General features: G+C 36.5%; 3 protein-coding genes across 13 annotated transcripts; 2 read left to right on the top strand and 1 right to left on the bottom strand.

The window, feature by feature from the left end:
- Positions 1-255: 255 nt before the first annotated feature.
- On the top strand, positions 256-7,680 carry LOC118041174 (protein LATE ELONGATED HYPOCOTYL). 7 transcript variants are annotated; one of them, XM_035048379.2, is made up of 9 exons: positions 257-547; positions 778-803; positions 1,106-1,238; positions 1,361-1,472; positions 1,683-1,744; positions 5,109-5,333; positions 5,420-5,705; positions 5,799-6,862; positions 6,995-7,680. In XM_035048379.2, the coding sequence occupies exons 3-9, from the start codon at positions 1,200-1,202 to the stop codon at positions 7,406-7,408; spliced, it is 2,202 nt and encodes a 733-aa protein (XP_034904270.1). In that variant the 5' UTR covers positions 257-547; positions 778-803; positions 1,106-1,199; the 3' UTR covers positions 7,409-7,680. The 7 variants fall into 7 exon arrangements, with proteins under 7 accessions (XP_034904264.1, XP_034904262.1, XP_034904263.1 ...); XM_035048373.2 differs by having other exon boundaries at positions 256-547; positions 778-874; positions 1,049-1,238; positions 5,420-6,862; XM_035048371.2 differs by having other exon boundaries at positions 256-547; positions 1,049-1,238; positions 5,420-6,862.
- A 1,450-nt stretch (positions 7,681-9,130) lies between these two features.
- Positions 9,131-14,707, bottom strand: LOC118041176 (serine/threonine-protein kinase ATG1a). Of its 4 annotated transcripts, none has more exons than XM_073404472.1 (14): positions 14,133-14,707; positions 13,905-14,022; positions 13,411-13,469; positions 13,091-13,155; positions 12,373-12,466; positions 12,204-12,284; positions 11,989-12,100; positions 11,740-11,794; positions 11,497-11,609; positions 11,362-11,466; positions 10,894-11,258; positions 9,929-10,226; positions 9,762-9,832; positions 9,131-9,672 (listed from the first exon to the last, which is right to left on the bottom strand). In XM_073404472.1, the coding sequence occupies exons 1-14, from the start codon at positions 14,367-14,369 to the stop codon at positions 9,436-9,438; spliced, it is 2,010 nt and encodes a 669-aa protein (XP_073260573.1). In that variant the 5' UTR covers positions 14,370-14,707; the 3' UTR covers positions 9,131-9,435. The 4 variants fall into 4 exon arrangements, with proteins under 4 accessions (XP_073260573.1, XP_073260574.1, XP_073260572.1 ...); XM_073404473.1 differs by having other exon boundaries at positions 11,497-11,594; positions 14,133-14,706; XM_073404471.1 differs by having other exon boundaries at positions 11,362-11,609; positions 14,133-14,706.
- Positions 14,708-17,366: 2,659 nt separating this feature from the next.
- LOC118041173 (soluble inorganic pyrophosphatase 1) lies at positions 17,367-20,274 on the top strand. Of its 2 annotated transcripts, none has more exons than XM_035048369.2 (9): positions 17,367-17,704; positions 18,537-18,672; positions 18,772-18,800; positions 19,064-19,129; positions 19,264-19,371; positions 19,500-19,565; positions 19,683-19,803; positions 19,906-19,987; positions 20,101-20,274. In XM_035048369.2, exons 2-9 carry the CDS (start codon positions 18,537-18,539, stop codon positions 20,141-20,143), a joined length of 651 nt encoding a protein of 216 aa, XP_034904260.1. In that variant the 5' UTR covers positions 17,367-17,704; the 3' UTR covers positions 20,144-20,274. The 2 variants fall into 2 exon arrangements, with proteins under 2 accessions (XP_034904260.1, XP_034904258.1); XM_035048367.2 differs by having other exon boundaries at positions 17,370-17,768.
- Positions 20,275-20,727: the final 453 nt, after the last annotated feature.

Here is a 20,727-nt window from a genome sequence, read left to right on the forward strand (position 1 = left end):
CAAAGGACCCCACACGCAATATTGGCTTTTACGGACTTAACCTTGAGAGCTAGGAGTTTGTGGTGGAGATTTGAAGATGGAGTGAGGTGAGCCAAAATGGGGAAAAAGTGCAGGGGTGTGCTGTGCTTTAGTCTAATCCGCCACTAAATAATTGCCACATGGCATTATCTCTCCCATCTCTCCCTCATAGTTCAGCCTTCAACTTCAATAGCAGCCTCAAATAATAAGAATTAATAAAAACAAAAATAAACCCACAAAAAATTATAGTGGCTGAGATTGTTCCTAGGTGTAGTTTCTGGTGTTAAAGGTCTCACCGAAACTTGGCTTTCGCTTCTCTCTGCTTCTACTTCTACTTCTAATTCTGCTTCTTCTTCTTCTTCTTCTCCTTCAGTTCTCTCTCAACACAGAGTTTGCCTTTTCCTTTCCCCCCTAATTTCCGATCCACCATTGCCTGAAACAGTGAGTTCTCAATTGAGCTAAGTGCGTGCATGATCGCGAACTCTATCAGTACTTTTACGGCTTTACTTCACCATGGCTTTCTCTCAAGGTACCTTCTCTCATATCTAGGTATTATTTCTTTTCACTTTCCGTTTGGTTGCCGAGAAAATTCAACCAGATTTTTTCCCTCAAAATTCACCCAGATTGTTAAATCAGAGTAAATTTTCGAGATTTTACTTAAACTTTCCTCGGAATCAATTATAATGTACTGTTGAATTTATTGGAAGCTGTTTTTAGTTACTGATTTGGATTTCACTGTTTTTTTTCTCTCTTGGGAAGGAATTGGAGTCTATGCGTTCGTTTTGGTGAGGATTCTGAATAAAGGAATTTTCTTTTAAGTTGTAGCGGAGAAGCGTGTCTCTCTCTATCTGTTCTGGTGGATTCTTTTATGTTCTTGAATGATTTATTATACATACATTCTACGTTTATACTATTAGTAATATTAGTAGTATATTTATACATATACGTAGAAGTATAACTACATACATACGGATTAAACAGAGAGACGGATCTCTATCGATTGTTGTTTTTTGTGTCTGTGTGTTTGCAGTAGTATTGAATAATCTGATTTTGTGGAGTTGAAATAAAACGACGGCTTTATTTGTAGTATTGAGTGTTGCAAGAAATGAAGGGAGGTTTCTTTTTTATCCGTTGCTCGTTAGAGAGGATTTGAAGCAGCGTTGGCTGCCTAAGGTCCGCTAATGGAAATATTCTCTTCCGGGGAAGACTTGGTTATTAAGGTAAACAAAATAAATTCTATAGAACATTATTAATCTTTAACATATTTCTTTCAAGTTGAAATAGTATTAGTTTTAAGTGCTAATTTAATTTTATCTGAATTATTAAGTTGTGTTAATGATAGACAAGGAAACCATATACAATTACCAAGCAACGAGAAAGATGGACAGAGGAGGAGCATAGCAGGTTCCTAGAGGCCTTGAAGCTCTATGGACGAGCTTGGCAGCGAATTGAAGGTCTAATTTTCATATATCTTTTAATTTATTTATTTTAATTTTTGTTGAAGTGGGCTGATTTATTGTAATTTATGGAGTGTTTGTAAAATTAAACTAGGGGAATGATATGGGTATTCCTTATAGGAATGCATGAAATACTGTTCTTGTGTATTTTACTCTTAATTGGAGATCGGTCTCTTCTCTCTGTGTTTTCGTCGTGGTGGTGTGCAGAACATATTGGTACAAAGACTGCCGTTCAGATCAGAAGTCATGCACAGAAGTTCTTTTCAAAGGTCAGTATCCATCTGCCTCTATATCAATTGTATATTTTTCTGCTTCGATATTTTTTGATTTGGTGTATCATTGTTGATCCTTCAGTTGCATGCCTTTTTAATTGTAGAATATTTTCTATTTTAATATCATTTGCCTCAAGGTTATTTTGTCATCATATATGTAATTTGAATTTCTGGTCATTTATCTAGAAGCAAACTGTTTCTTGTGCTTGGGAGTGATTAGAGTGTATATGTTGCTCTCACACATGCTCATTGCACAACACCCTCACAGCTTATCGATTTTTTTGTGAGATTGACTGCAGAGACTATTTGCTTGGACTTATTTGAACTTATAATTGACTACATCCATGCACAAGAGTTAATAATATTTAACTTGCCTTTTTTGAGGAAGAGCAGAGATGGATATTGAGGTTTGTTTGTTACTCCCACCTTTTATCCTTCATCTTTCAGAACATCCTCCCATAAAATATTTCTCTCCATAGATTCTTGGTCATTAAGTAGTCAGGGAAAGTTAGAGAAAAGAATAGGGTGTTTGAAACACAGTTTTTTTTTCCTGAAATAGAACTAGTAGCTACACAATGTGCTTAGAAGCCCAAGGAAAATTTCACCTTCAGGTTTTTAAGCAGTTTACACACCATCAGTCAATATCTTTGATTAAGTATCCATTAGTGAGATAACTATTGGGGAAATTTTGCTTTTTGTATGCTGTTTTCCCTTTTACAGTCTCTGCAGTCATGTAGGTAACAGGCAAACTTCATAGTGACCTTTTTTAGGTAAGCTGAGATTTGGGAAACTAAATTTGACATATGCTGTGGAGAATATAGGCTCATGTCAGCCAACATTTTCTACTTTGGACAAATTCGGTACTATTCCAAAATCAAACCCATGATCATTAAAGGTTTGAAATGGGCATGGAGATTTTTGTGCTAACAAAATCTGCTTCCAATAATACATGAGGGTTGGAAGTTTCATTTTGGGTTATTTATTATACCTGGACTGGAGTATCTGAAATTCCCTGATGCTTTCTTTCTATTATGACCACCTTCCACTATTGAATGTTCATCCAGATCACTGTACTAGCTTGTCAATGTAGCTACTTGGATTTGATCTTATATCATCAGGTGGAAGTTCATTGTAATCCACGATGCTGTTAATTTTTTTGTGCTGACATATGGTGGTGCTGATGACTACCTAGTTTTCTTTTCTTACCACTTTTTAATAGGAATCTGTGTACTTTGTGCTGTTATGAAGATTATATCTGAACCATGTGTTGTTCTATACCAAGCCATTAAAACTTCAGTCAACACCAATGTTTGATAGACATACACTACATCGAAAGGCACTAACTTCTAAGTAAGGGTCCTACTGGAGTTCAGAAGGATCTAGCATACTTTCATATGGTTATACTGTGTTTAGTCAGGTCCGTAGAATAATGAACAACACATAGGAGATTGATGATCATTTTGGCAGTGGCACTTGAGAAATCTGGATCTTTGATTAGTGACAACAGTGAACTTGCTAATCAATTATGTTAACATTCATTCATGAATTAAAGTTATATGACCTCGTTCAAATAGCCACTTCAGTAGATCTTGGCTGTTTTTTGTAGCCCTTTTGTGGATTATGGCAGTAGGACCTGGGCTAGGAATATTTGAGAAAGTTAATGGGAGAGGGGCATGCTTGCTCTAGTAATCAACAGGCTTGTCCAGTCTTATTTGGACGGGTGACCCCAATTTATGTTCAAAAAATTGCTTACCGATTTCTGACAGTCATATCCACCCATCTTCCTTGAAGAGCAGATTACCATGATGGTGTGAATGAAGTCCAGGATTTTTTTGTAATCAACCTTGGGTTGTTTTCCACAGGTAGATTTCCCTTCTTTTAAAAGACAAAAAGTAGCATTGATTTTGCTAAAAAGAGTAAAATAACTAATTTCAAGATTTGAGTCAACATATTAGTTTCAAATGAAGTTGCCATGTGAACAGAAATTGGTATACCAAGCTAGTAATGTGTGAAGATATACAGTCTCCTTGATATTACTTATTGTTCAGTCAGAAATTGGAACCAGCATACTCTTATCGTTTATTTTCCTACATAATCTGTCAAGATTCTGAATTTGTACAGTCATAATTGTACAAAAATGTGCCTATGAAAAATCTCATGGTCCGTTTCTGTCTGTCCCAACTTGATCACCATGTGTATTTTTCTGTCCTGACAATAAGTGGGGATGATTTGGCCAATTAGTCAGGGTGACTGCTTGGCCAAACCAGTCCTTTTTTTTTTTTTTTTTTTAAATATGAACAGTAGCGAGTGTATGCACAAATGTACTCTTTATAAATGTTCAATCAAACTAACTTTACAGCATATTCAACTGATTAGGAGAGACTAGGGAACTAAACTACTTTAGCTTCTGATTTGAAAGAGTGCCACATGATTGAAGGTGGACAGTTTTGTGAGGACTTGCAAGTTTTGGAGTTCAATGAGTTCAGTGGGAAGGCTTTATTTCTAAAAAATGAAAGGAACGATTATTACTTGCAAAGAAACCCCATATTCCTATGCTTATTCTGAACGAAACTTTTCATAAATGTTACAAGTAAATGTCTACTTAGGAAGAGGTGGGGGGTCACTAGGCCATTGCAGAGAATCTGCATGAGAGTGCCAAATGAGCAAGTGAAGGAGGATACTATCTGAGTAGCATATTTCCTTTTCCTTTTGTGCATGAGTGCATTTTTTTTTTAGAGGACCTTATGGAAACTCTTGAAAGTTGGGTGTTTTAATTTCTCATATTGAGGAGGTTGATGCATTGGATTATTCCTTTTTTGTGTGCGCGCGCGTGCTGATTAGCACAGCAGGCATTGGGTGTTTAGCATGAAGATTTGGACCTAGGAACAACACTGAATGCTGTATACAGGGGCATGGAGGTAATGTCATCTCATAAAATTCTCATCTTGTCCAGCAACATTTTAGGCGATGGGTTCTGGGATAGACTGGCATGATTGGATTATTGAGGTAGCAAAAATTTCTGCTGACGCTTAATGCATCTGATCTGACAATATATATCAGCCTAAATTTATTCTCCCTTTTTTTTTTGTTCCTGTTTTGATACTGGAAAGTTTTTTGATATATTACTATATTTTGTTTATGGCCTATTCTTTCTCAATCAAAATAACATGCTTTCTCAGAGTTCATTGAATAGAGTTTCACACTATATATTATAAGTTTTAGAGAAACACTTGTCCCATAATAGAATATTTTCCTGCCGAGGTGTTACCCATGATTGTGGACTACTGCCAAGTTGCGGAGCAGATCTTTTTCTTGTATTTTTCTTCTTTGTTGAGGATGTTAGCAAATATTTCCCTTGCAGTTGGAGAAGGAGGCTGTTGTTAAAGGTATTCCAAGAGGACAAGCACTTGACATAGACATTCCACCACCACGTCCCAAAAGGAAACCAAGCAATCCTTATCCTCGAAAGATAGGTGTAGGTCCTCCCGCATCACAGGTGGGAGCAAAGGATGGAAAGCTTTTAACTTCAGCTTCTTTTCCGCATTGTAAGCAAGTTTTAGGTTTGGAGAAAGAACCACTTCCTGAGGTGAACTGTCATTTTCTTTTGTCCCTCTTCATTCATTTAGCTGTTCCTTCCCCTGTATCACCTTCTTTATGTTGTACATTCTTCAGAAACTTAATGAAGATGAGAGGCCAACCAATGCTAAGGAAAATCAGGATGACAATTGCTCAGAAGTATTTTCCCTTCTCCAAGAACCTCACTGTTCGTCTGTACCTTCAGTCAACAAGAATTCTGTACCAACACTAGAGATTCTCAAAAAGACTAGCCCTTTCAGGGAGTTCGTATCTTCACCGAAGGAGGGAAATCATGATGCAAGTAATCAATCCTTTGTCACCGTCGAGCTTGGAGCAAATCAAAAGTTGGACAACTCTGATGTCAAACAGGATAACAGCACTAGTGAGTTTTCAAAATCAGAAAACTTTTGCTCTTTTTCTGAGAAATTGTTTCAGCAAAAGAAATCAGATGATTTTATTGGAGCATTGCGAACAGATGGGATGCAAGCCATGCAGAACTATCCAAGGCATGTCCCTGTGCACGTTCTAGATGGGAGCCTGGGAACATGTATGCAAGCTCCTCCCTCAGATTTTTCGTTTCAGGAATCCATGTTTCATCCAATAGGAGAAATTCCAGCACGTCCTAATTTATATTCACATCCTGCTGCATCCAAAACCACTGATCATCCAAATATTTCACCGGGATCCTCTATGCATCAATCATTTCCAAGTTTTCCTCCTCCCTTTACCCCAACTCATCATAATCAAGATGACTACAGATCTTTCCTCCACATATCCTCCGCTTTTTCAAGCCTCATTGTATCTACTCTGCTACAAAACCCAGCAGCCCATGCTGCAGCAAGCTTTGCATCTACCTTTTGGCCCTATGGAAATGTGGAGAGTTCTGCGGATTCTCCGGCATGTGCCCAAGGAGGTTTCCAATCCAGACAATTGAACTCTGCTCCTAGTATGGCAGCTATTGCTGCTGCTACAGTGGCAGCAGCAACCGCATGGTGGACAGCACATGGACTACTTCCCATGTGTGCTCCTCTTCATACCTCTTTTGCCTGCCCTCCTGCATCTGCAACTGCAATTCAGTCTGCGGATACTGGTCAAGTTTCTGCAACCAAAACAGAAAGGAAGGAAACAGCTGAAAATCCTTCTTTGCAGGGACAAATACAGGACCCAGAGCACAATGAAGCTTTGCAAGCTCAAAACTTAGCATCTAAATCACCAAAGATAACATCATCAGACTCTGAAGAGAGTGGAGGCCCAAAGCTAAATACTGGACCAGAAGTTATTGATCATGAGTTGACTACAACACCTCACGAGGTCCAGGATTCAAGCCAAACAAAGAGCAGAAAACTGATTGACCGCTCTTCATGTGGTTCAAACACAGCTTCTAGCAGTGAAATAGAGACAGATGCATTAGAGAAGGCTGAGAAAGGCACGGAAGAGCCAAAAGAAGATGATGCAAATCATCCAGCTTCCGAGTCTAGCTCTCGCCGCAGCAGAAGCAGTAGCAGCATGAATGATTCATGGAAAGAGGTCTCCGAAGAGGTGACTACATGGATATATTTCTCAGTTGATAAAATATATAATGGCATTCCTATGACCCAGAAGAGTAGCTTATGATTGTATTTTTTTATTTTGCCTTTATCTCCACTCTTCTTATGTTACAACTTTTATCAGGGGCGGCTGGCATTTCAAGCACTCTTCGCTAGAGAGGTATTGCCCCAGAGCTTCTCACCTCTACATGATCTGAAGAGTAAGATGCACCAGAATGAAGATACTGGAGAAAAGAAAGATGCAGAGGAGAAAGATGGAGATGCATCACTGACAAATCTCAACAGTAAAACGTGGGAGTGCTGCTCTGGTAATCAAGAAGGGGAGAAAAATGCTTTGTCTAGATGTGAAAACTATGGGGAGGAGGGGCTGCTGACGATTGGGCTTGGACATGGAAAGCTTAAGGTTCGTCGAACCGGATTTAAACCTTACAAAAGGTGTTCACTGGAGGCCAAAGAAAGCAGGACAGGAACCGGCAGCTGCCAGGGCGAGGAGAAAGGCCCCAAGAGGTTACGTTTGGAAGGAGAAGCTTCAGTTTGATACTTGATATTGCTTGCTTGAACAAGGGAAAACCTTTGTTTTTGCATGTAATTTATAATTTCCTCGCTTGCCTATCATTCCTTTTATGTTTAAATTAGAGGATCTGCAACCCACAAGACTTGTCGTGTAAGTGTGTGTACTATATGTCGACATTGGCTTATTTACTTTCCTGAACCCATTACCGCAGTTAAGAACTCCGTTAAATAGACGTAGATAAGAACTTGAGAACCATTAAGTATTGAATTGGCCTTCCACGGTCCTTTTCCTCCAAAGTTCATTATTATTTTCAAACATCTATATCTACTGTTCTATTCTTCCTCGTCACGTTATGGCTGTGAGAAGAAAGGATGTGCTTCTGCTGGCGAGTTGCCCCTTGCCACGGAAGTGAGAAAGAAAATGGAACATTTTAGGGAAGGGTGCTATCATGGCTCTTCTAGGACGTCAAGGTGTTGGACATTTTAGGGAAGAGTACTTCGGTTTTTTATTGGGTTGTCCGGAGCTTCTGTGCTTCAGTTTATTATATTTTGAAATGTTGTTTTTCAAGGAGGTTCTCTATTGATTAAACATGAAAGATTCAGAGAGAGTTTAGACCCATAGATTTTATACACTTTCTTCTTTGGTTCTCAGGCTTCCATGAGTCATCTTCGTACCATGAACATGCTACATCCTTTCTAGATCATTTCCTTTTTTATATATATTCTCTGTGACTTGCATGTTGAGACATATAATCACTTGTTGTTTTTTTCTATTGCAATTTGGAATGCACGAGCAGGGTTTTTTTAGGCTGGCCTACCATAACATGATGACCTTTGCTATTGTGGGCATACACGCATCTAAAGTTTTTGTATCTATTTATTCGATTAATCCTTTCAGCTATGATTTATTTTATCTGATATGAGAGGAATAGCTGAGTCTTCCATCAAATCTATCAATTCTATCAAAATGTATGTGCAGAGATTCTTTATTTAATTGAGCTTGAACCAAGGTATTAGATTTCAGGTTCATCAAGCACTTTCAAATGTCTTGAGGTTTCATTGCTTTTGCTGCTTTTCGATTTTGCTGTTTTGCAGAGACCAGTCAACCAGTTATGTGATCTTGATGAACTGGTTGATTGTTTTCTAGGTTTTTTAATTTTTTAGGTGTTTGCATGAATAATTGATTAGCCACTTCCAGTTTTTCAAAAAAATAGGTCGATTGATTAACCAGCTATTTGTGTTGGCAGCATGTTATTTTCATTTTTTATTTTATTTTAGCTTTTGTTTTACCAGTTATCTTTGGTCAGTTTGACCATAGCAACATGCCTTTATACTTGTTGAGATATGTCGCCCCTTCTTTTATGTAGTTTTTCTCTTTTATACTATTACTCTTGTAAATAAAAAAAATCTCCTGGCACAGTTTGGATTTGCCTTTCCCTTTTAAATTGCATCATGTATCAACGATGATGGATAAAGAATTAACACGTGTCAACAGTCCATGTCCGTCGACTGTAGATGATAAACCCCAGCAGTCCATGGGTACGTGTCTGAGGCTTTGCGTCAACAAGACCATTAGATGGCTGATCAAACAATCGAATAACGTGTGGGTTAGGCTCGTAATTTTGCCTCCAAATACTAGCATGCTCCTTTTGTCATCCTTGTTCTTAAAAGTGGGAATCTGCTATTCACCTCAGCATATTAGACCTTGAATACAACTGATTTGAGGTAACAATGATGAACTTAAAACTTGAAGCAAGCAAGCACTCATATTCACAATTCTTTCCAGGAAAAAAAAATGAAGAATCTGTCTTATTTACACAACTCAAACACAGACTATTCCTTTTCCAGGATGACGAGTCTGCTGTATGTTCTGTACATCATACATGCATCAAAGTGCTTCTTTAGTCATGTTAGCATATTACTGTGCGCATCTATTTTACAAAACATGCAAACTTAAAATTGCATGCCACATCTGACCTTAATTTCCAGGTGATGTGTTGGTGATCTGCAGCATAGGAAAGTTTCTAAAAGTAGCTGTACACGAGTTGCATTTTACTTGGTAAGAGAATCCGAGGATTGTTCAGGAAATGGCTGCAACATTGAAAAGCGAGACCTACGAGACTGCAAGTTCAAAATGTAGCTTTTGATTCGCTGCCTACTAGCAGGAGTTAATGAAAATGGAGGGTTCAATGGGAGAGATGTTGCTTCTTCCATTATAAAGTGTAGCAGAAGCATTGCTTTGGAATATGAGTTATCAGCACCACCCTTGTTCTCCATATACTCATCTACCTGAAGGAAGACAAGAACTGCCCAACATTAATGTATTTGTAAAAGGAACAGGAAAATTGATGCTTGCAGCACAGATGTTGGTCACTTACAGCACCACTTGTCCCAACAGCAAGTGCTTTTTGGAATATCAGCTCCATGGCATCAGGCATCTCAGCAGCAGCTACAGCATATTTGACAGATGAGGAAATTGCAAATGCAGTAACACAGGGAAAAAAAAAATACATGCATAAGTACAGCACATTGATATAAGCAATACCATCCATGTCTCGGAGGCTATTTGATAACTTCTCTGCATGATCAAATGCAAGAATGAACCCTTTTTCTGCCCACTTGCAGGCTGATGAAGGCTCAATAAAATCCAATTTACCAATTGCGGGTGGAGTTAAATCTGTGCCTCCATAAACAAGGGCAGATTCATTGGCTGAACTGCTTTCATGTAATTTGCTCCCTCCAGTTGAGGCTACCCAGTGTTTGCAAATTTCGAGAGCTCTCTTCCATATAGCCAAAACAACAAGCTCAACTGAAAATGATTCTAGAAACATTCTTGCATCATACTGCAAGCAACAGCAAAACTTACATCAAAAACAGTAAGGGACCATTTCTCCAGGAAATTAAACAGTAACTAATAGACAAGATCTGTTCAAGAGCAATTGGGCATGTGCAAGTATGTTTAGCAGTGGTATTATATATGTGTATCCTTTCTACTCTTCAGCTGCTTGGTGATAGCACATGAAATTTTCTGCACACATCTTTGTGGTTTAGCTCAAGAATTCACGTGAAATACTAAAAGTGGTTCTCGTAAGAAATAAGGTTTGTGATAATAATGCCTGGTGCCTTAATGATCAATGATGTAGGAAAAAGGAATCATGTCAACACCTTAAGAACTCAAACATCACAACAAATAAAATACTATGAAAAACAATGAGCATATAACATCTGCCATCTGCTGCAAGCTCCTTGCTTTGGGGAAAAAAATGCCAGCTCCCTTGAGTTAGTGTTTTGAACATGCTGCTCATGAAGAACTTAAGAGCAAAGCAAAAAAAAAAATAAAAAAAAAACCTCTGTTCATGTAATTTTGCAACTGTAGAGTACATAACAAAAGAATATGCCTAATGAGTGATGACTCTGAATTTTAACTTCCATTACATGACCTGTCCACAATTGACGGATTAATCAACAAAAGTTAGACAAGAGCTCAGCATAACATACCTAAAAACTCACCTTTTCTTGGGCTAGTTCTGCAATTTCCTGTGCATACTGATTTAAGAATTGAAGCTTAATCGAGGGATGTAGTATGGGTAGTCCTTGTGCTTCCCTTAAGATAGTTGGCACACATGACGCACTTAATGTTTCTGATCCATGAACCTCAGGATTGTTTGCACTGCCAACAGAACTACCAGTAAACTCCTTTGTTTGTGTAGCAACTGCTGTATCCTGGTTATTCTTCTGAGGTAGGTATACGGAAGCTTTGCTGGTGGAGTTATCATGCAGGGATGTCTCAAGGTAATAAGAGAAATTTTCCATTGAAGCAAAATGACGATTTACAATAACATAATCCTTCTCTATGGACTCCATGAAATCAGCAACTGAATAGAAAAGAGACAATCATTGCTTGCCATAAAAAAAAAACACGAGCTTAAACTGTAACATCTAAGAAAACAAACAGAATAAAATATAATAAAAACAGACCTCGAAGCTGATCCGACAAAGATTGGCTGCCATCAGCAGATTTCCCCATCCTATCATGCACAATATTTGGCAAAGACCCATGAACACTTTCATTTCTGTCACAGACCTTTTCCAGCACTGTTAAGTTGTCATGCTCCAGTTGAGACCTTGTATTGGAAGCAGACGCATCATCGAACTGCCCAGCCACTGATTTCACTTGTGGAAGTGGAGAAGATTTGGCACTCACCAATAGCCTACAAAATTTTGTGCTAGTAAACATATGTAAGTAGCTTTGATATGCCAAACTGCTAATGAGCCAAAGCAGAAAGTGTCAGCATACATGAAATGCACCAATAAGAAAGCATAATAAAAATGGAGGTTCAGCCTTCAGAACATTACCTTGGCTCCCCAAGGAACTTGTGATTGAAGAATTCTTTGAATGATAACCTCTCAACTGCAAATGAAAGATTCGAAACATTTACATGAAAATTTTGTAGGTAAGTTATAGCACTGACTATGCAGTGACTCTTGTACATTTTTACCTTGGTTTGTATAGTTCCACCACTAAACCACCCCACCAACAAGCAAAGACATACACCAAGCAAGTGCACATATACAAGCACAAAAATCCACCATAGTAATCAGTACCTGGGTTTCGGCGTAAAAGGCCTCTGCATAGATCAACACAATCTGGATGCAGCTCCTCCAATGCACCTTGTGGAAACCTCAGCTCTGTAGATGTCAAAATATTCTGGAAAAGCTGTGTACAGAAATAGCTGAGAGAATTAGCCTTGAGCTGCATAATGTATGGAAAAACCTAATGTTTCTCATTATGTTTGGTTTGCATATAGTTCTTTTGAAACCTGATATTGACTATTGCCATCAAATGGCGGCTTCCCAGTTACCAGCTGGAATAAAATTGCGCCAACACTCCATAAGTCAGCCTGCATATATGAGAAATTATGTTAATGGTAATACTTGAAAAATTAGCTTCGACTATCTCAATTTCATGTAAACTCAATGTTACATCACCTTTGCATCATACTTTTTATTCTGAATAATCTCTGGAGCCATGTATAATGGTGAGCCGCATAGTGTATCAGCCAAGTCTGATGATGCCAAGGACCTGGCATATTAGAAATTCAGGGAGATGACTGAGTGTAAGAAAGTATCGCATGAACATTAAGTGGCAACTTAGTATTTTAGGTTTTTTCTGTTTAGATCAATAACAGAATTTTGTCATGTTTAGCTGCTGAATGAAGTTGCTTTCACAATTTTCCCAGTGAACTAGACTTTTCTACATACTAGTTATTATGTATAGTTAACAAATACATTATCAAAGCTACTAAAACATTATGTTTGCACAGAGGTCTGACAATAGAAACCAGCAATGGCCCTTCCATGACCACTTCCTAGACCAAGAGCTGAACATAAATCTGCACTCAGCAGCATGTGGTGTTATTGAAATGATTTAAGAGGTCTCATATGGAATTGGAACACATTATTGAAATTGTCTCTTTGAAGGACAAAAACAAAATTAGGATGTGGCTTATGAAATATATAGGGGCTAGATACACCACGATGAAACATCGAAGGCAAGTTAGATGAATGGATATTGGGCAGCTTCACTTCAACTTGGTTGAGTATGCTAAAAACAAATGACATTTCTATTCTTGGGGAAAATTACTAGGATTGAAAGGTAGTAGCACTTCCCGGGAAAAAAAAATCATAAACATCAAAGCATGCTTACCTTGCAAAGCCAAAATCACCTATCTTCAATTGCGGAGTTAAATCATCTGATGACAAAAGCAGGTTCTGCAAGTACGATAACTTCTCAGTTTAAAATCACATTAGGAAGAGAGAAGCTAAATTAGCCGTTAATAACCAAGGCTAACAAACTGGAATGGAACATAAGAGTACTGTGTGAGTAGATAAGAAATAATAAGTGCAGATGCACAAGCCCTAACAAAAAGGATTCTGTTTCCAGAATAAGATTATTCACAGCAACTGCAGCAATAAGATAATCTCACTAAATGTTGCCAGAATAGAACTATGAAAATAATCGAGTACCTGTGGTTTCAAGTCCCTATGAATAAGATGTTTTTCTTGAAGCACTTGCAACCCAACAGCTGTATCCAAAAAGAGAAAATAAAGTATGTTTGTTTAGTTCCCTCGTGAACAGCAGTAAAAGGAAGGGATAAATATACTCCCAACAAATTGTTTTGTGAAAAAACTCCCAGCTTTCCAATTATGAAAAAACCTTGAATTAAATATCCTCTTTCCCCATTCAATTTATACTTATCATCCTTAAAACAAACTGCAAGCCATCTTAAACTTAAACAGACACCCAAATAGGTCACTATAATCAATATAACACTAATTAAACAGCCAGGAAAAAAAAAAGAATTGTTACATTGGCAGGTACCCAGCTGCAGAAAACACCCAAAACAGTATCTTTCCATGTTCAAACGTTAAGAAATTATTTAAAAGATTCATAAAAACAGAACCACCGGAAAAATTTATAAAAGCAAGATTGATAGTATAAAATTGATCATGCACAATACCCAATTGCCTCATAAAGTGCCTTGCAACAGCCTCAGTCACTTTCCCATGGCGTTGAATATAAACAGCAAGATCACCTCCCTCACAGTACTCCAGTACAAGAAATATCCTGTCCTCAGTCTAGAAAAAACGATATCGTTACAGCAAAAAAATAAAATCAAATAACTGCGAGAACATAAGATCTTAGTAAAAAAAAAAAAACACGGGTGGGGGAGGGAGAGCATAGTTACCTCGATAGACTCAAAAAAGCGAATAATGTTGGGGTGATTTATAGTGCTAAGAATAGAAATTTCTTTAAGCAAATTCTCACTAACTTTTGGACTCAGCAGTTTTTTGTCAATTTCTTTAACCGCAACCTGTAAACCGGAAAAACGGTGTTTAGACCTCCAAACAACGGCAAAAGAACCCCACCCGATTCTGGAGCCAAGTATATAATCACCGACCAAACGAGTCTGATAAGGTTCCATCGAAAAATAAGAACAAGTGAAGTAAGAAGAAAAAAATAGTAGTAAAAAAACTGGGTGTTGGTGCAGGCGGAGGTGTGATTAAAGAGTGACGAAATATTTATAATGTTGCTGCTGCTGCTGCTGTTTCATGTAGTTGTGTCTTGTCTTGGTGTTGCTGATCCTTATGCGTGTGGTGCGGCGTTGTGTAATGCGGGGAAAAGACGCCGTTAGCCTATAGATGGATGGAATGAATGAATGAATGCCAGGACAGAGGGGATCGGAGAACGCATAGGTGACAGACAAATTATGCTCCTTTTCTTCTATTTTATTTATTTATTTATTGGCTTTCGGTGTTTTTGTTTGCACTGCATAAATTCTTTTTTAGGATATATATATATATATATATATATATATTCAAGTAAGAGATGATGCCTTTTAAAAAAAAAATTAGCACTTTAAAAAAGAAGAAGAAGAGAAAGTAGCATGGACAAGAAAGGATTTGAGTCAAGAACACAATTTGTGGTAATTACGGCTGAAAAAGAGGAACATTAATTAAGTGCATGCTAATCACTTAGGTAGCTTTTCATTACATTACAGGAATCGGAGATATATAAAAATAAATTTGGTTGAAGAGATATATAAAAATAAATTTTTTTCTTTAATGATTTTTGAGTTATTTTATATTTTTAAGATAAAAGTCAGAAACATAATATAAATATTTTTTAATATTAATACATAAAAAATATAAAAAAATTAGTTTTTTAAAAATAAAAAAAATTAAATTTTTATAAATCTCTATTTGAATTACAGTAACAAAGAGGGGTTAAGATACTGTTTGTTTTTTTTTCAAAGGTATTTTTAAAAAAATTTAATTTTTTTTTAATTTTTTAATTTTTTTTTTAATTAATAATTTTTTAAATATTTTAAATATACTAATATAAAAAATATTTTAAAAAATAATACTAGGATAATATATGCAGTTGTCGGTTTCGGGGGTTAAGGGAAAAAGTGTTATTCGGATATTGAGATTTGACTTGAATATTTAAAAACATTTGCCCTCGAGATGAAGATGGGCCCCCCAAGATAACCGGTCTAATAAGCCTTGATACACAGGAGGCATCAGCCCAAAGGCCTTGTGTCTTGGACAATGTGGAGTCCATCAAGCTAAGAGGACAGAATCACCATGTTCATTTGGGACGGTTAGCAGGTTACTATGCCACTGTACCGCGCTCCGGATCAAACTAAACAATTTTACTTGAATATAAAAAAAATCAGATGATAAAAAATCCAAGCATATGGATTCATTGTATAAAACCTTAAGACGTTAGGTTTTTTTTAAAAATATATTAAAATATTAAAACAACCTAAATCAACACTGATTAATTATATATTTATCTCAAAACTAACAAGAAATTTTATATTTTATCTAAAAATCCATTTTCAATCTCCTTCTTACTCACAAAATAATTACAAAACACTGATAAAATCCTTTCTAAACCACCTATTAACTCTGAAAACCTAAAAATGGGTAAAAAATCCATAATTTAACTTGAATTGAGAAATAAATTCGTAGAATCACTCTTCCCTGTTGAATGTTCATTATTATGCTGTAAAATAGCATTGATCTTCCGAGAAGGACATCAATCCGTAAATTCAACATAAAACGGCAGCACAACAAGCGCATCAAAGAGGGAGGGGAGCCTTCTAGCCGATAAGAAAGCATCTCAGAATGACTGCTTTTGAAAGAGGGAACAAGGCACAGATGCGGAGGTCCCCTCTTTTGCACTTCCTCTCCGGAAAATGCACAAAACTCAGCCTCAAATCGAGGAATAAACTAAGGCCTCGCTGAGTGACACTCGCAGTCATAGCCCACTAAGGAAGTGTTTGTTTCTGCGTTTGTAACTGCGTTTTGGTAAATTTCAAATTTTTTTTCTTTTTTTTTTTACTAAAATTGAGTTACGGTTGTACTTTTTGGATCGTTTTGATGTGCTGATGTCAAAAATGATTTTTAAAAAATGAAAAAATATCATTTGCATGTATTTCGGCACGAAAAGCTATTTGAAAAGCAACCGCTACCACACTGCCAAACACGCTCTAAGACCCAACTACGGACAGAAGGGGGTTTTCACTCGATGAGACGTGCAGCCACCTGGAAACGTGTTCGAGAAATTGAAATGGTAGAGAGAGGGTTTTGGAGTCCTTTTTAAAAATATTTTAAATATTTTAAATTTTTTATTTTGCTTTGAATTAATATATTTTTAATGTTTTCAAATTATTTTGATGTGCTGATCTCAAAAATGATTTTTAAAAAATAAAAAAAATATTATTGACATGTTTTTTTAAATGAAAAATACTTTGAAAAGCAACAACAATTACATTTCTAAACATGTTTTGAAAGCCGGTCAAAGCTAATTTTTTTATTTTTATTTTTTAAAGCCCTGAACAGAGAGGAGGAATATGTTCCTTAGAGCCCAAATACTACGCGGTCAATGAAAAACCGAGTGATATGGGTTATAATTTACTTTTTTTAAATTATCATTTCTAAATTTTAGAGTATTTAAAAATTTATATAATTATTAATTTTAAAATTTATAAAATTAATCGAGTTATCTAAATATTTATATTAATTAAAAAAGTTATATATTTTCCCTAAACGTGCAAAGAATATTTGTTAAATTCAAAAATCCGGGCGCCAAACTTTAGTCCCTCTAAACTATTATACTGATTTTTTATTCAAATGAAATAAAATATTTATTTAAACCATTGATGTCAACGAATTAAACAAGGACAGAAATTATTTTTTAAGAAAACAGAATTATCATGAATACTCCACAGTCCACAGTATTCTCTCCAAGCGTACAGCGATTTTTCTACTTTTTTTTTTTTTTTTTGTAATTTGTAATGTGTAATTTATATTATTTTTCTTTTCGGTGAGCTCCCAGGTCTCAAATTTCAAGACAATTTAATTGGAGATAAGTGATTGGAATCGAAAGGATTAAAAAAAAAAAAAAAAACTGTACAAGTTCTCACCTACCGTTCGCAATTGTCATCCTGTGTTGGTTGGATCGACGAGGTCTTCTCCCCCCCTTTTTTGTTTGTTTTTTTGAACTGGCCATGGACAAGGTCAATCTTAACCAGCATCACAATAAAATTCATTTTTCATTACACACGATGATAACACGAACAATCTTTTAAGGATGTTTAACTAAAAAATAGCTGGAGGAGGTTTCAAGCTACCTTCTCTCATCTTCAGACACGACGATTTGACCAACCCTTGTTTCTCTCCCTCTTCCTTCCATAAATACCATACAATACAACACACATCTCGCTTATATACTGCACATCCTTCTCGCAAGGTTAGGATCATTTCCCAGCCCCTACTCTCTTTTCAATATTTCTGTGCCTTCTTCATCAACCAAGGTATGTTCTTTTTTCTTCTTTCCTTACAAAGAAGGTTTCTTTTCTTTATTTTTTCTTTTCCCCTTTTCTGATTCTTTGCAGATACTCACCGATCAAACTTTTTGATACTCTTTGTTTTTGTAGATATCACCGTACATTTCATAATGTTATGTCTTTTTCTGGGTTCTCGTGCACAGGCACAAATCCCAATTCCTTTTTTTCTTCTTCTTTTTTGGGTGCGAGAAACTTTGGTTCTAATTTTTGCTTTAGATACTAAGAATTTTGAGCTAAGGTCAAGATCAGATATATATTCATCTTGAATTCCACTGAAGAAAAAGCTGTTTAATTAAATTTGCGGTCGTGAACTCCTGAGAATGATACAATAATTGGAGATCCATTTAAATGCAAACACAAACTAATCTTCACGATAAATCACCTCCGCTCCATTGAAGTTGATGATATTGATTCATTGTATTTGGTCTTAGTAACTTGGCACTGCAAGAACTGGTTTGGATTGTCATTCTCCTGTGTGGATGTTATTGATAAGTCTTTGATGACACTAGATCAGTGTCAAGTCATTTAGCTATTTATACCAACGAAATGTAAATGATTCCTAAATTGTATGAATAATATTGATCCATGGTCTGCATTCTCTTGGTCCCTCCTGGGCTGTATGTTTATACCATATTTAGACTTGCCTTGAATTGAGATTTATCTAGCTGAGAATAATTTCCTGCAAGTTCAACAATCATCATCAGACATTGAAGTAACTTCTTCTTCTGGTTACAGATGAGTGATGAAACGAAAACACAAGAAAATGAAGTTGTTGAAGCTAGGCGCCAAGCACCCCGTCTGAACGAGAGAATCCTTTCATCTTTGTCGAGGAGAACTGTTGCTGCACATCCTTGGCATGATCTTGAAATTGGTATTTATGCAGAAGATGATCGTATTTGATGTTTGTATTTGATTTACATTCAAGAAGAGTTGTGAAATTAATTATGCTCCAAAAAATTGTTGTCTGCAGGGCCTGGAGCTCCCCACATTTTCAATGTTGTAAGTCTTTCTTCTAACTTTATCTATCAAATAAGATTAAACTGCATAGACCCAACAAAAAAGCTGAAATAAAGGACATATTTATGATCATATGAAAACTATTGCATCAAATCATTTGTTTCTTTGGTTAAGTTTTCACTAACGTTCCTTTGCCCAAGAAACAATTGTGACTTGTAACTAGAGTGCACATTTGAGTGGTGATTTCCAAGCTCGAAGTTTTCATGGTGAAGTATTTCCTTGATTTTTCCCCTTGAATTAAACAGGTGGTTGAGATAACAAAAGGAAGTAAGGTCAAATACGAACTGGACAAGAAGACAGGACTAATCAAGGTGAATAATTCTGCATCCATCAAAATTGAAAAAAATTAGTCCTAGACTCTGGACTGTGGAGGAAGTTCTTTACACTTTGTTTTCATATCTGTCATAGCCTTTTGTTTGTTTTTTCTGTCAAAATGAATGCTTAGGTCGATCGGATTTTATATTCCTCGGTGGTCTATCCCCACAACTACGGTTTCATCCCTCGCACATTATGCGAAGACAATGATCCCTTGGATGTTTTAGTACTCATGCAGGTGACTTGATTTCTATTTGATATTTAATTTCAAATTCAAGATTCTGCTTAATGTTTTTCCTGCAAACCTAATGGTACTGTTTTTTAATTTCCCACCTTGTGATCCAATTGAATTTCTGATCTTATTAGGAGCCTGTCCTTCCTGGCTGTTTTCTGCGAGCCAGGGCTATTGGACTTATGCCCATGATTGACCAGGTAATCTTCTGGAATTCTAAAGCTAATTGAATCACTGATACTTAGAAGTTTACGTTTCTACCATTGATAATTCTTTCCTTTATATTGCAATTAAATTACCTTGTCATTTTGATGCAGGGAGAGAAAGACGACAAGATTATTGCAGTTTGTGCTGATGATCCAGAGTACAAGCACTACACTGACATCAGGGAGCTGGCCCCTCATCGTCTTTCTGAGATCCGCCGTTTCTTTGAAGATTGTATCCTTTCTCTCTTGCATTAACCAGTGTTAATTTTAGCAAGTATTGTTTGATGTTTGTTTACAATGTGACGAGTACTGGTTTCTTAACACACTTGCACAGACAAGAAAAATGAGAACAAGGAGGTTGCAGTTAATGACTTTTTACCTTCAAATTCTGCTGTTGAAGCTATCCAGTACTCAATGTAAGTTTCTCTAAACAACAAAAGGATTTGTGCTCAGTATCTCCTTCCAATGCCAGTTATCGAATTCGATGCAGTACCATTTTTTATGAACTTTTATATGTTGTTTGGTGCAGGGACCTTTATGCTGAGTACATCCTGCACACCCTGCGGCGGTAGACGCCTGACATGGCCGTGTTCCATGTTTTTCCCTTGAGGGAATTCCTTTTATTGTAATAAGGGGATTATCAACCATCATTTAAGATTATGTTCAAACTTCAATTTGGAATTTATGTGATTTGAATTGTTTATGGCGCTTGTTTGTTTTAAACAACGCTGCAAGATCATTTATGTTAGTCTTGATCAAGGAGGTTGGATACGATGAAGTAATCGTCAATAAAACTTCTGCTCTCCCTCGTTGCAAATAATAATCCAGTACAGAATGTTTCTGATACGGAAAGACGATGCAGCATTCTCTGCCTGAAAGAGCAATGCAAGGTCGTTTCATTTTGTGGGACTACCACCAAAATCTCAACCCATCATCAACATTCTCCACCAGGCTTTTTCTTTCAAAACTGTCCTTATCGCCACCATTTGAAGTTCTAGAATTTAGAACTCTAGTGGTAAGCCTTTAATTCCATAATGGAAAGTTTTGATACCATCATTAACTTAGGGTTTTGTACGAGATAATTATTAGAGAAAATTTTATATTAGGATGATAAACAAATATATTGTTATTATTTGTTTTCTTTTTCAACCTTATC

Source organism: Populus alba, chromosome 14 (genome assembly GCF_005239225.2).
Source record: "Populus alba chromosome 14, ASM523922v2, whole genome shotgun sequence".
NCBI classification, from domain to species: domain Eukaryota; kingdom Viridiplantae; phylum Streptophyta; class Magnoliopsida; order Malpighiales; family Salicaceae; genus Populus; species Populus alba.